This window comes from Cavia porcellus, unplaced genomic scaffold, assembly GCF_034190915.1.
Source record: "Cavia porcellus strain 051 isolate PalLab524CR breed Dunkin Hartley unplaced genomic scaffold, mCavPor4.1 scaffold_22, whole genome shotgun sequence".
In the NCBI taxonomy this organism is placed as follows: Eukaryota; Metazoa; Chordata; class Mammalia; order Rodentia; family Caviidae; genus Cavia; species Cavia porcellus.
In genome coordinates, this window is record NW_026947505.1 from 9,087,516 (window position 1) to 9,101,360 (window position 13,845).

At 36.2% G+C, this 13,845-nt stretch overlaps 1 protein-coding gene across 1 annotated transcript; it reads right to left on the bottom strand.

Annotated features, from left to right (window-relative positions):
- Positions 1-1,394: 1,394 nt before the first annotated feature.
- On the bottom strand, positions 1,395-13,523 carry Nmbr (neuromedin B receptor). Its single transcript, XM_003465651.5, has 3 exons — positions 12,302-13,523; positions 5,057-5,405; positions 1,395-2,691 (listed from the first exon to the last, which is right to left on the bottom strand). Exons 1-3 carry the CDS (start codon positions 12,721-12,723, stop codon positions 2,290-2,292), a joined length of 1,173 nt encoding a protein of 390 aa, XP_003465699.1. The 5' UTR covers positions 12,724-13,523; the 3' UTR covers positions 1,395-2,289.
- Between the last annotated feature and the right edge of the window lie 322 nt (positions 13,524-13,845).

Genomic DNA, 13,845 nt, shown 5'->3' on the forward strand with positions numbered 1-13,845 from the left:
TTAACATTAAAAGAAATTCTGAATTCAATATCCATGCAAAATTTGCCAAAAGAAAAATTTTAAATGCAGCCAAAAGTTTGATAACAATATATGTTCAGATATAGTATGTATTTATTATTGACTTATTTTTAAAAGGGAAAATTGAAATCTGTGGTACATTAGTAGTCAACTGTCACCACAGAAAAATTTTTTCCATAAAATATGTGTAAGTAAAAATGTTTCATATTTCATTAATGAATAATATTCATTGTAAAACAAATCTGATTTCAGTTTAGAGAACCTTTATTCTCTTAAACTCTAAATTATCAGGAATTTGTAGTTAGTATGTGCATATCTTTTCAGTTTTATACATAAATATGGTGTCACAAGGATGTGTGTCTTGCAAAATTTGTGTACATCTATATTGCAATGTTTTATATAGGCAAGATATATGTGTGTAGATATGTTAAACTAAAATAATCACATAAGATATAGGTATATAGAGATATGTTTATCAGTCTTTCCTGTATATCTGTCATCATTTAATACTATCAAAGGAAAAGATGCTGCATCAAACAAAAGTTCTTAATCTGGACACATGGCTCCTTAGGTTTCCATTGATTGGGGCTTCAAAGATCTATAAAAATCTTCAAAAATATATAGAACCTGTGAATAATAATTTTATGAGTTTGTTATACATGAATCTTCAGCTTGCCCAAGGGTTAATAATAAACATTCAAACTATGGCTGAATAGACGTGGGGTAGAGAAGTGTACACACCACGGTATAGTATCCGGTTTTACAACACAGCTTTTCCACACGGCTAGATAATCTTTAAGTTATTTGATAGTTTTGAGCTTCACTTTACTAATCTATAAAACATAGATAATAGCAATATATTTCACAGTTGAATTTGCAGTGAAGTCAATAAAGCCTACATTTGAGGCCCTACCATTGTTTTCATTTAATTTGCAAAATCGTGTATTCCTAAAAAAAAATAAAAAATAAATCATGTACTCCTTTAAATATAGATGCTCGATGAATTGGATAATTTCACATCATGTCAAAATATGATCTTTCTCTTGTTTGCCCTGTGATTATTCTGAAGACAAAGTTAAACAATAAACATATGGATCCTCCACTATGCCTAAAACACAGAAAATATTAAATTATTGTTATCAAACATGGTAAATAATTTGATTGTGTCTAGTTTTTTAATTGCTATACAAAACTGAATTGTTCCCATCTGAAGAGTATGAATTAGTTATTTAAAGAGGACATTAATATACTAACAGACATCTCAGTAAATTGGGAAAAAAGAAAAGATTTGGGAAAAGGTATTAGACATTGATGCATCCTGAAGAAGAGGTAGACTTTAGTATTCAATCAGGATCATGATTGCTGACACAATTCAGTATTTTTGCTGACACAGATCAGGACATTTATTTAGAAAAAATATGTGATAACATGCAGAGAAAAATTGCCTAAAAGAGATCCCACACACTTGTCAGCTGGGTATTGCAAGATGGAATGAGAACACAAAAGAATTTTACAATTCTTATCACATCTATACAGAATCAAGCCAATTGTTAAGGATTTAACAATGAATACAAATATGGACATGCTAGTTTCTGAGTCACTGTTTTGCAATTTGAAATCTGTTTTACATTCATAAGGTAAGCCATTTGATGGGATACTTATTTACAATTCATAATAACAAATGCCATCATGTTTTAATCATATATGGTACCTAATGTTAACAGACATAAACTATTTCTATAAACTATGACTAATCACACAAAATGCAACAATAAATAGTTTTGATATATGATTAAGCTGTACAAGATTATACATTGAATTTTCTTATATAATGTATACTAGTTATGAATAAATTTTGTCCACCAGAAAAATATGATTCATATTTCAAATAATATGGGCTTGAATATTATGTCTCATTGAATCAGTGTATCAATAAAATTATTTTATGCCTTAAAATAAGATGAATTTAAGGTAAATATACTACAATTTGCTCCAAAAAAAGCCGAAACCTTAAAGCAATATTGATTTATATACATATTAAATTGCTCTTGAGTCACTTTTAATGAGATGCATGTGTGTCTCTGACTATACAGTGTTATAATGTAAAGTTCTGCTCAGAAAAAAAAAACTTCTTAACTTTTTCGAATCAGTCATGAAATAGTCTAATGAATTAGCTGGGCAACAGTAAAAGTGGACCAATTAATTCTGCTCTGCTTAATAGGAACCAAAAATTGGTCTATTCTTTTCAAGTAGTCAGTGGAATCATCGAAATCACAGCGCCATTTCCTGCTTGGTCCCCTGTCCGTTTAGTAAGACAGAATTGGTCACCAGGTTCTTGGTATTGCTTTTCAGAGATGTCATCCGCACTGCTGAAGAGCTGAGGAGGTAACTGGTGGCTCTCTCTGGATAGGATTTCTTTCCACAACACAGCTGGCTGTTGAAATGCTTCCGGAAGCTTTCACTGAGTAGATAAAGAGCAAATGGATTGACGCAAGAATTGCAAAAACTCAGAACTCGGGCAACCAAGGTGACAATCATGTGGCCTAGTGATGGATCAATCTCCTTGTAATGGAAAGATCGATACATGTAGAGGATGTGATTTGGAAACCAACAGAAGATAAAGCAGCCCACGAAGACCAGGACAATTTTAGCCAAGCGTTTTCTTGTTTCCATCTGTAAAGAGAAGTAAATGATTCCATTGCTTAAAATATTTGGATCCAGCCACATCCAAAACTTATCATGTCACAATAAGAAAATAATGAATTATCTGTCTTGGATGTATTTTCATGAAAATACATCCAAGACAGATAATTCATTATTTTCCTTAAAAAATGATTATGTTAATAGCTTGATGGAACCTATTTTAAACTATATAATAGTTTGCCCAGGATTGGATTGTAAATTATTAATAAGTGGCTATTTTCATGTTAGACCTTGTCAAATTTTAAATCTATTTTTCTCTTGCTTAAAGTTTGATTGTATTCAGTAGAAATAAAAATAATTTCCATGTGAATTAAGCATACCAACTCAGTCAACCAGAACATATTCATGCTTAAGTTTGTTTTGTTTTGTTTTGTTTTGTTTTGTTTTTAAATCAGGATATTTTAAATAGAATGGATCTGTTAAAACAGAGCTTAATTTTCAAGCCTAACTACACACACCCACACAGTCACACACACACATACACACACAGCACTCGAGATTTAAATTCGTGACTCATTTAAACCAAAAGAAGCTGTCAGAACTAAATTCTGTTAATATTACTATGCTGGATTACTTTTACACATAAAAATACATTTTTATTTTTTTCATAAAATTTGCATACTGTGCTTGGTGACTTGTAAGATGACTTTTAGGGATTTGAGTGACAAAATTCAAATACTCAATGTTAATGATCCAATAATACTTCTAACATTTATAGTCCAAGATTTAGCTTATATTTTCCAAGTATGCTTAAATATTCACATAAAGCAACATAAATGTTAAACTGTAATGCCAAAATGATTACTAGTAGTAATCATTGTGATATTTTCTGAGATCATCATGTAGAATATTCCAGAAAAGACTGGAAAAGTCTGAAGATTGGACCTAGCTGATGTAGTAAGTCGATGTACCCAGTGAAGTAAGTCATACATCCAGCAATATTAAGGTGGTCACTTGGGAAATCTGTTCATCACTCAAAAGTGTCCTCCTTCTGCAGGTGAAGCATCCTTGTGGGAATTTCACACCAGTCTATAGTTGGTGACCCCAACATACAGTCAGGTTGGTTGCTTTTGAATGACTTCATCACAGATGTCAAGACCCATTTCCAGCCAGAGTTTATAAATACCAAAGAGAATTTTTAAAAAATAAAACAGAACCAATGCCATGAGGGAGAAAAGTAAGAGAAAGAATTCAACTTTAGAAGCCAATAGCCAATATTTAAATATCTGAATTGAATTACAAGGTTCTATGTTTTTTTTAAAAAAAACTGTTTATATACAGAAATAGCATAATGAGCCTATAAGCTGAGCATTTGACTGCACTAATGCATGCCAGATATTTGAGAATAAATCCATTAATTTATCAAAAAATCTCTTTGAAGATTTAATGACTTTTTAAAATCTTTAAAGTAGGTGTGGAGCTTTGGTGTCTATGGTTTTCAATTAAGGGAGGTTACCTTCCATGCGAGAAAACTTTACCAGGTTCTGCAGTTGTTAAAAGGCCCAAAGGTGCAGAATCTTACTCAGTTTTTTTCTTTGCATTAAGTTAGATAACTCTCGCTTCTCTGTACCAACAGAGCCCTTTAGAAGCTCTATGCTAGAAATACACAAGTGAACAACCACATATATTCCCATAAAAGCACTATTTGTATCCATTTGTAAATCAACACAATTAGTTTTACCTGAAATTAATATTGCCAATTTTTTAAACAAGGAAAAATATATAATCGGTGTATAATCTCTATAGGCAAAGTTATTTGCAGTAGGCTACCAACCCACTTTGGGATCACACTTACTCAATTTCTTTTGTTTACTTTTCCCAGGACCTCCCTTTCTGGTATTCTATCAAAGCTCCTATCCCAAGTCCCAGGCAATACCCTGACATGTTTTTTTCCTGCATTCTTCTACCATACTCCATTATTCTTAATAAATAAGAAAACCAACAATGATTACATAAATTTATGTTCAGTATGTGAAAATTTCTGGTTTATGATGTTGATCTTTGCCTACACACGTGCATATGAAGAAAAGCCTTCAGATAAATTTCTATTGAAGAAGTTCCAGGTCTCGATCTAGGCCCAAATATCAGATAAACTATCATCTGGACCTTTGTGGGACTAGGAACCACATATTAGAAGCCTTTCAACATTCCTTTGAATTAAAACTAATGCAAGCCCAATGCTCCTCATCAGTCATAGGGTAGAAAGTCCAAGAAATAGACAACAAGATTCCAATTACTATTTCTAAGAAGTGCATTCACAACACACACACACACACACACACACACACACACACACACACACAGACACACACACACACACCATTTCCAAGCTTACCTGTTTTTTGGTATGTTCATTATATTCCCCAGGAAGATTATGTGCACTTTTAATTAAAGTCTTGGCAATGTGGTAATAATAAATGCTAATAATAGTTAGTGGTATGAGGAAATAGACCAAAAAAATGAGCACTGAATGAATCTTTGGATGTAATTCATTCGTCTGAGGATAAGGTATGCATGCTGTGAAGCTGCTATTATCCAAGCTTCCAATATGTGCCACTTCTGAAAACACAGCTTCAGGAACTGCCAGCAGCACGGAGACCACCCAGATGCCCACAGCCTTCACACAAGTCCACATCACCGCACCTGGCATCTGCATGTCCATGGGGTTGACGATGGCCCTGTACCTAGGAAGACAACACGTCCCAAGTTACTCTTTGGAAAAGAAAGTAAAAGAGAAAGCTTACTTGTAAGGGAAACACCAGCACTTTCTTATTCCCTGGTCTTTTTGTAGACTACAAAAGACCTCACATTCCTGAGATCTCTCTGCCTATAGGTAAATAATTTCACCGCTTTTGAACAGAAAATACAAGAAGAGAGAGGGGAAAAAATATAAATTAGCATTGCCCAAATTTTAGTCATTTGCTTACCTTTTGCTTAGATTGTCTATCTAAATCTGCACACACTAATAAATATCATTTTTTGAATTTTTATTTAAGTAATTTTGTTGACAAAAACATCATCAGTATCATAATCACTGTGAACAAACAATATGTAAAATATTAGAAATTCACAATAAAACACAGTTAAATTCTAATGACAGCCTTCAACATATTCTGAGCTTGATACCTCCTGCTTTCCTAACTATATCAACAAATCTTCGGATATGAATCCAAATTGGAATTTTCATAATAACTGGAAATGAAACAGTATTAAGAGCAAAGGACCTGCACTCCAGGACAGAAATTTTAATCTAAAATTCTACAGGTAACACAGTCACACATTATTAAGAAATGTAATAAAGGTGTAGACAACAAAACTTCTACACAATGATATTTATTTATATTTGTCTTCAACTAGGTAACAAAATAAAGTCAGTCAAAATTGAGATATGTCCTCTCTGATATCTTTGTGAAAATTATTTATCTGGCTTTTTCTTCATTTGTAAGGTGGGAACATAAAATTTTATTCTTCAAGTTTTATATGTGTGTGTGTGTGTGTGTGTGAAAAAGTGCAAACATTTTATGCTCCAATTTTTTATATATAAGAAAAAGTTTAGAAGATCCTCACTAAAGACATCATCCTATGCTTACAAACACTCAAACTTATCTAATGTTCTACAAATTCAGAATATATTTTGAGACAGTGTCTCACTATGTAGTCCAGCCTGACCTTGAACTCACTATGTAGCCCAGGCTGACCTTGAGCACGCAGCAATACTCCCACCTCAGCTTCCTGAGTGCTCTCATTAAAAGCATGTGCCACCATGCCTGGCAGAATTTGGAATATTTCAAGCCACCAGACACCAGTTAAGGTCTTTTTCTGTGAATCTGTGAAAATTTTTCCTATTTCCTCTAGAAATGCACAGCTCATCACCTCACCCTAACTCTTTCCTAATCTCTCTCTCCTGATTTGCTCCCAGTGTTGTTTTCAGACCTTCCATGGAGAATGGAAGTTCATATTTTGGTCTAGGAGGACTTCCCTTATGGAACAGGAAATATATACAGAATAAAGAAGAGGACAGAAAGGGGTTCAATGTTAGATTCAGCGTGGGCAACGCATCACCTCCTAGGTTTCCCATGTGGTAAAACTCAGTGGGCAGGTGTCACCTCCCTGATTATTAATTGCATATTCTTAGGAAAATGAAACAACAATTGGAATAAATGAGCTAGAATACAGTATTTTGATTTCTAATTAGACTAAAGTACTCAGTTTTTAAAAAATCTGAGAGCTTGAGTTTTGTAAATAAAAATAGAAGACCCCATTGCACCTCATGGTCTATTCATGAATTAGAATAAATTCCATATCATGGTCTTCATCTTTCACAAAAAAATGGTTCTATTATCCACTGTTTTTGAATAAATATAAATATTAACTAATGACATCCTTTTACATTAGCTAAAAATTCTTCTCTCTACTTACGATCACTCCTTCCCCAATGCCAAAAATCCTGATTTCATCATTTATATTGTGTTTATGTACAGTTAACTTATAATTATTTTGACTAAAATGTTATGTACCATACAGTTCAGCAATATATTAAGATGATGTTCTTATAAACATGTTTGATTTTCTAAGAGTCAATACTTATTTTTTTATTTGAATAATTTTCCATCTACTTGAATTTATTTTGTTTTGAAATGTTTCTTTACCACCAACCTGGATAATTAGAACCTCAGTTCTCGACTCTCAGTGGTTCACCAGGTGTGGAGGTACACACCTGTAACTCCAGCACTCAGGAGGCTGAGGGAGGGGCTTGCTGTGAGTTCAAGGCTAGTCCAGGCTACAAAGTGAGCTCAAGCCCAGCCTGAACTGCATAGCCAAGCCCTGTTTCAAAAAGACAAGAAAAAAATTTTAATGAATCTCGGTGTGTCTTTTTTAGTTTCATAGTTACAAAATACTTCTACAACTTCTTGATTTTACTTACTAATGCAATTCGTTTTCTCTTTCATTCTTTTTACTAATGTTTTATTTCTGTTATGATGCTTTTGTTTTCTAAAACATTTTTCTTCCTTTCAAATCATTCCTTTTTCATAGGATTATAATCCTATATTATGTGTGTATATTCTTAGCACATTAGCTATGGAACTAATAGAGAAAAAAATTAATCTTCTCTGTTAGCATAGTTCCAGGTTTTATGGGCTTGGACTATTTGTACTGGAATCTCTTCCATAAGGTTAGCTAATTTTTCATTGACAACTTCTAATTAAAAGCAAAGTACTAAAATCTTTTTTATTTTTTTATGTTCATGTTTATAAAGAAAGTAAATAGGTGATTACTAACAATAGATAAATTATCAAGAAAAATTTTAAATTGTCAAAAATCACAAAAGGCACTCTGAGATTCTTCCATGTTTTTACAAAGCAAAGGAAAATGTAACTTATCTGCCCAATATGTTAGCAAATACTATTCCAGCTATTAAGAGATGCTTAGAACTACTTTACTACTTGAGACTACTATAACAAAATACCCAAGACTGGATGCCTTATGAATATGATACATTTATTTTTTATGATCATGGAGAATAGAAAATTCAAGATCAAGGTGCTAGTAGATTTGATGTCTCATGAAGGTCTCATTATGATACACAGACAGAACCTTCTGGCTAACTCTCCATGCAATGGAATCGGCAAGGCCTTCTTGTAGTTTATTTCTGAAGGCACTAATCTCATTCATAAGGGTCCCACTCCTATGACTAATTACTTTCCAAAAATCTCCACTACCTAAGAATATCATCTTGGGGTTAGGACTTAAAATTATGAATTTGCAGAGAACACAAACATTCAGACCATAGTAAGCAGAATAGGCAATATAATAACCATAAACAATATTGGGAAATTTCAAATAATAAACTTTGATAAGATTTCCAGCAACAGATACAAATTTTTTGGGCTAGGTAAAACAAGAAACTTAGTAGGAGAGTAAGAAAGGAATAAGAAAGACCTCATCAACAGGAAAGATCTTGAGCTACTCTATTGAAAATGGGACAAAACTCAGAATACATATTTGAGGAAAAGGGAATTACTAAAAATTCTGCAAAACCAGAAATTATAGTTGGACATAAGGTTACTAAAGTGTCAATATTGGTACTGAAACATAGCTTACAATTATCCAGTATGTTACACACTAACGTGTATTGTATGTGCACCTTTAAAAGGATATAAAGCAGAAAGTTAAGTCTCCTAGGGCCTATTAAGTGGGAATATTTTATCATTTTTCTTTCAAATATTTACATAAAATGTGAGAGGCACCTCTTAGCATTAAACCTCTTTCACTTGACACTGTGGCATAACAGGTTACATTTGAATATTGTAACACAAAAAAATAATCAAAGGCAAAAAGAAGCATATCACTATTCATGTACTAAGTATAAATAATTAGATACATTTCTCCATCAACTCCTTTTTGAATCACGCTTATGACATCTGGGTATGGCCTAGATTTCATTTCAAATGATAAATATATTTAACCATAATACAAAATGAAATAAAACATGAGATAACTTTTCCTTTTAGAAAGTCATCACATCTCAAAAGATCCCTCTGCACAAACATTTTTAATTATAGTACCCATACTTTTTCCTTGTCATACTTTATTGTATCATGCAAGGAATAAGCCAGAAAAAAGAATCCAAGTATAAAATATATGCAAACAGAAGAAGTCTTGCTTATTATTGTATCTCTGGTTCACAACATAATGCCTGGTATGTTCTCAACAAATGGTTGTTGAACTAATGAAGAAAAATATGGTCTGAGTACAAAGAGAACAGTTGTTAAAAGAAATTGTGGTTGAATGGGGTAGGAGTTTTAGATACTAGGCTGAAGCTGAGAAGATAATAAGAAAAGGAGACAGACTCTAGTGATGCTCAATAGACATCAATTTTCAAAATCACCTAGAGAAAAGAAGAGAAAGATAAATAGTAGTGTTAGATTATTTCCATATTCCATGGATTATTGGATTATTTCCATATTCAATAAAATGAGATATATTTTATGATATAAAATGCAATGTTCTGCATTGACAAAAGTCTTCAGGTGATGCTGAATACAAGCTGAATTTAGAAACAGTTATTCAAGAGAACTGAGTACAGCTGTGCTCATCTTTGCAACAAGCTTGCTATATATTATGCAAGGCAATGGGTGCATTTTCAGTACCTGCATAAAAAATATCTGAAATCCAGAAACCATTCAGTATTTAAAGAATCAGCTTCTCCCCTCTTACAATGTACCATGCCATGTTGAAGACATTATTCTTGGTTTGCAAGGAGAAAAGCACTGCTGTGTGATTTGCACTGTTTTTGTCATCTTTCTCCAAGTGAAACATCTGGAAATAACAGGTGCAGAGTTAGCATCCAGGTGTCGTAAATCTAGCTTGGAGCATTCCCTCCTTTTTTTGGCGTGTGCCCAACAGGTTTCACACTAAGGAATACCAATAGTGGTCAAAACCCACAAAGTAGTATCTAAAGAATAGCAATATTACAAACGCTACAAGAATTACACATCACTTAGGTCAAAATGTGGTGTTCCTAAGGGGAAGAAAAAGGGAAATAAGCTAAAAATGGTTGAGATCGAGAAAGGCATCTAACATATTGCAATCAAGCACTACAACCTTCATTTAATAATAAATCAATAAATTATGTAAAGAATCATAATTCACTGCTTCTACGTTAGGTAAATATAACAATGAATGCTTATTATGGAAAACAAGTTTATCTTTTGGAACCTGCTACCAGAAAGTTTTCAGAAAACTTTACTATTCACCTTGTGAAGGTAGGGGTTATCTTATATTTTTCAACTTTTAATTTTTTTTTAATCCCTGGTTTCCTCTGTGTTTTTCATTCCTATTACACGTACTTGTATCTCTATTTTTTAGCTATCTTAAATTTTGAATAATTTGAAAATAATCAAGGGTGACTAGAGCTCAAAAGGAGTAGAAGGGGCAACACGCCTTTATCACTGCGAGTAAAACTATCAAAGCTGTATTCACTAAGCACATAATATTAATATAAAATCAAGCATGTACATAAATATATGAGGACTATCATTGTTCCCATATTGATTGAGGTACATTTTATTTGTATATGTCCATTCCAATATATTAAGAAAATTTGTGTGAAATAAATCTGTGGATCTTGCTAATAATGTCATGTTTTAAAAATTAAAGCATAGTGATGGTAATTTGACTATTATGAAAACTAACCATTCAGTTTTATTCTAGTCACTAAATGAAATTTTTTAGCTTTCTAATTAAAATGAGTCCCTAAAGCAGAAAAGCTAAAATTTAAAAGTCACATTTTAGCTTTAGAATTCAAAGAAAAGGCTGATAGGAATAGTGCCACATACACAAAATGAGATGCATAATTCACATGAAAGCCACCTAATTTTCTAGGAGGTAGTTTTGGAGAGTGCATTATATAAACTAAAGTGAATAAATCACAGCTATTTACTAAAGTAAGTAACCTCTCCACTGAACATAGTCAATCCTTCAACAAAGGTTAGCTCTTCAAAACCAAAGCAACATAAGACTGGTCTTACAAACACCAGGACCTTTGGATCCAGACTCATTTTTCATTAATAATTTGTACATTAAAGAGAATGAGCACCACCTTAATTATTCAAGTTTAATTGTTTATCTAAATAGCTTGCCACCCCTCCATTCCCAGAGAAATTAAGCCACAGCTCCGTAAAATGGTGCCTAATTGTATATATTTCCTGCAATCCTACGCAGACACTAATACCACACACACACACACACACACACACACACACACACACAGAGAGAGAGAGAGAGAGAGAGAGAGAGAGAGAGAGAGAGAGAAACTACCCAGGAGCAGGACTACAGGCAGGTTGGATCAGTGGTACTGGACGCTGAGTTACCGGCCTGGGTCTTCTCCTAGCCTTTCCAGGAGGATTTACTTTCCCTGAGCTTCAGTATCAATACCTGAAAAATCACAACGTTGTGCAAGTTGAACTTTTAGGTAGAATTATGTATTTCACATTGCTAGCATAGTGATAGACAGATCCGACATTAACATTGCACTTTTACAGCATGATTTGAAGAGTTAGTTCCTACCTGTGAGAGGAAAAAAGTAAAATATTGTTTGACTTCAGATATTAAACAAGAATAATGTCACTTATTTTCACTTCAATAAATAGTACTTTAGATGTGCAAAAGATGCTTCCTCTTATTTAGATAAAATTTTAAATCAAATATTTTCCTAATACCAGGGTGGAGACTGTTACCTTCGAGGGTGGTATCCTACTTTAGAAATAAAGTACACATGAAGGTTTCAGGCGCATGTGAAAAGATCCCACAACATACTTGTACCCTTGCGTATTCATTCTAAAGTTTTTCTTTAGAATCAATAACAAAGGCTCCCAAAGTGTTTCTGGGAATGGAGTGAGAGGGATGTACAATATTCAAATTAACACGGGTTTTTTTAAGCAATAAAATAACTTTCCAGTGAGTTGTCGATCTTCCCACACCCTTCCCGCTTTCCCCTCGGTCCCCGGGCGGGCGCAGGGCTCTCCAGGTGACCGTCCCCCTCCGCCGTCCTAGGCCGCCTGGTCCCCGCCCGGCTCACCTGTCGGCGCTGAGGGCCGTGAGCGTGAACACGGACACCCCCACGGAGGTGAGCTGGATGGCCGGGATCAGCTTGCAGCCCACCTTCCCGAACATCCACTCGTCGAAGAAGTAGCGCGAGGCGTCCACCGGCACGCAGGTCAGCAGCAGCAGCAGGTCGCCCGCGGCCAGGTTGGAGATGAAGATGTTGGGGACGCTCCGCATGGCGCGGCTGCAGATGAAGATCTTCACCAGCATGACGTTACCCAGCAAGCCCACCGCGATGATGAGCAGGTAGACGGACGGGATCACACAGCGGATCGCCAGCTCCGCCGAGGTCCGGTCGGAGCCGGCCAGGAAGTTCCTTCCGGATCCCTCGGGAAGGACACCGCTCTGGTTGCCGCCGACGGCGGGGGCGAGGCCGGGCAGAGAGCGGGGTGGCATGGTGCCCTCGCCCGAGGTCCCGCCGCGCGGTGCGGACGCCCGACAAGTGCGGCGCGCTACTTGGATTTAATCATTTTCCTTTCCGCCCTGGCAAGTTTTACTGCTCGCAGAAACAAGTCACACCGCTGCGTCCCAAACAGATTAGCACCTGGTGCCAAGCATGCCCACGCTCTGCTGCGCCGGTCTGCTGGGGTTATGGGTTCACTTTTTATAAGGAAAACAAAAAAGAGCTGTCGCGTCTGCCTTTGGGCTCCAACGGCTCAGCACCTCAGGCAAGCGCGGAGCCCTTTGGAAAACCACAATCTTCCCGGTAGAATTACTGCAAGTACCTGCCCGCGGGCTGCAGCCGGCCGAAGTCACCCGGCGCCGTGCAGCGGCCGCAGCTGAAACCCGGAGCTGCGCGGGGAGCCGAAGCGGTCCCGCAGCCGGCTCCGGTGCCCGCCGGTGCCTCAGTGTTGCCTGGCACTGGAGGCCGGCTGAGTCCTCTCTGCACCGTCCCCGGATACATCCACCCTCCGAGCGGGGGGAGGCGTGGCGGGGAGGGAGCGCGCAAGACGCTGGCGAGGCTTCGAAGGTCGGGGAGCTCAATGGGCAGGTCTCCAAGCGGAGTATTCAGTCTAGGAAGTGGGAGAGTGAAAAGGATTAAGGAAATGAAAGAAACCTTCTCTCCAGTCTTCTCTTGGTCTTGTCCCACAAAAGAGACGGGATCAAACTCTATGGTAAATGTTTGTTTTTAAAGTTTTATTACAGTAAAATAGACATTGCCATTAATTGTCTTAAAACACTCCACTCTTGATGCTCTCTTAGCCCATTATTCTTGACACTTTCCAAACAGATCGAGAAGCTCTCTTCCGTGAGCGTGTGCGCTAGATGTGATCAAACATATGGTGGCAACTGCTGCCAAGTGCCAGCCAATGAAAAGTAGGCACCTAAGAACCTTACAGTGTGTCATCACTCATCCTGCTCCTTAGGTCTGCCACCCTGGGGCTCTTGACTCCTCCAAAAGACAAAATGACCAAGAAAATCAAGTTTTCAGTCAAGTCAGGACATCAGAGCAGCCAAAACAGTGCAACAGTGTGCACACTTTTACAGGAAAGCAGACTTCCGGAACTGCCACGAGCA

Bases quoted from the DNA above. Each gene is read 5' to 3' on its own strand.
- Nmbr (XM_003465651.5), bottom strand. From the start codon at position 12,723: ATGCCACCCCGCTCTCTGCCCGGCCTCGCCCCCGCCGTCGGCGGCAAC. The intron at 5,406-12,301 runs GTGAGCCGGGCG...TTGTCTTCCTAG, and splicing joins ACGGCCCTCAGCGCCGACAG to GTACAGGGCCATCGTCAACC. The intron at 2,692-5,056 runs GTAAGCTTGGAA...TTCTCTTTACAG, and splicing joins ATGAACATACCAAAAAACAG to ATGGAAACAAGAAAACGCTT.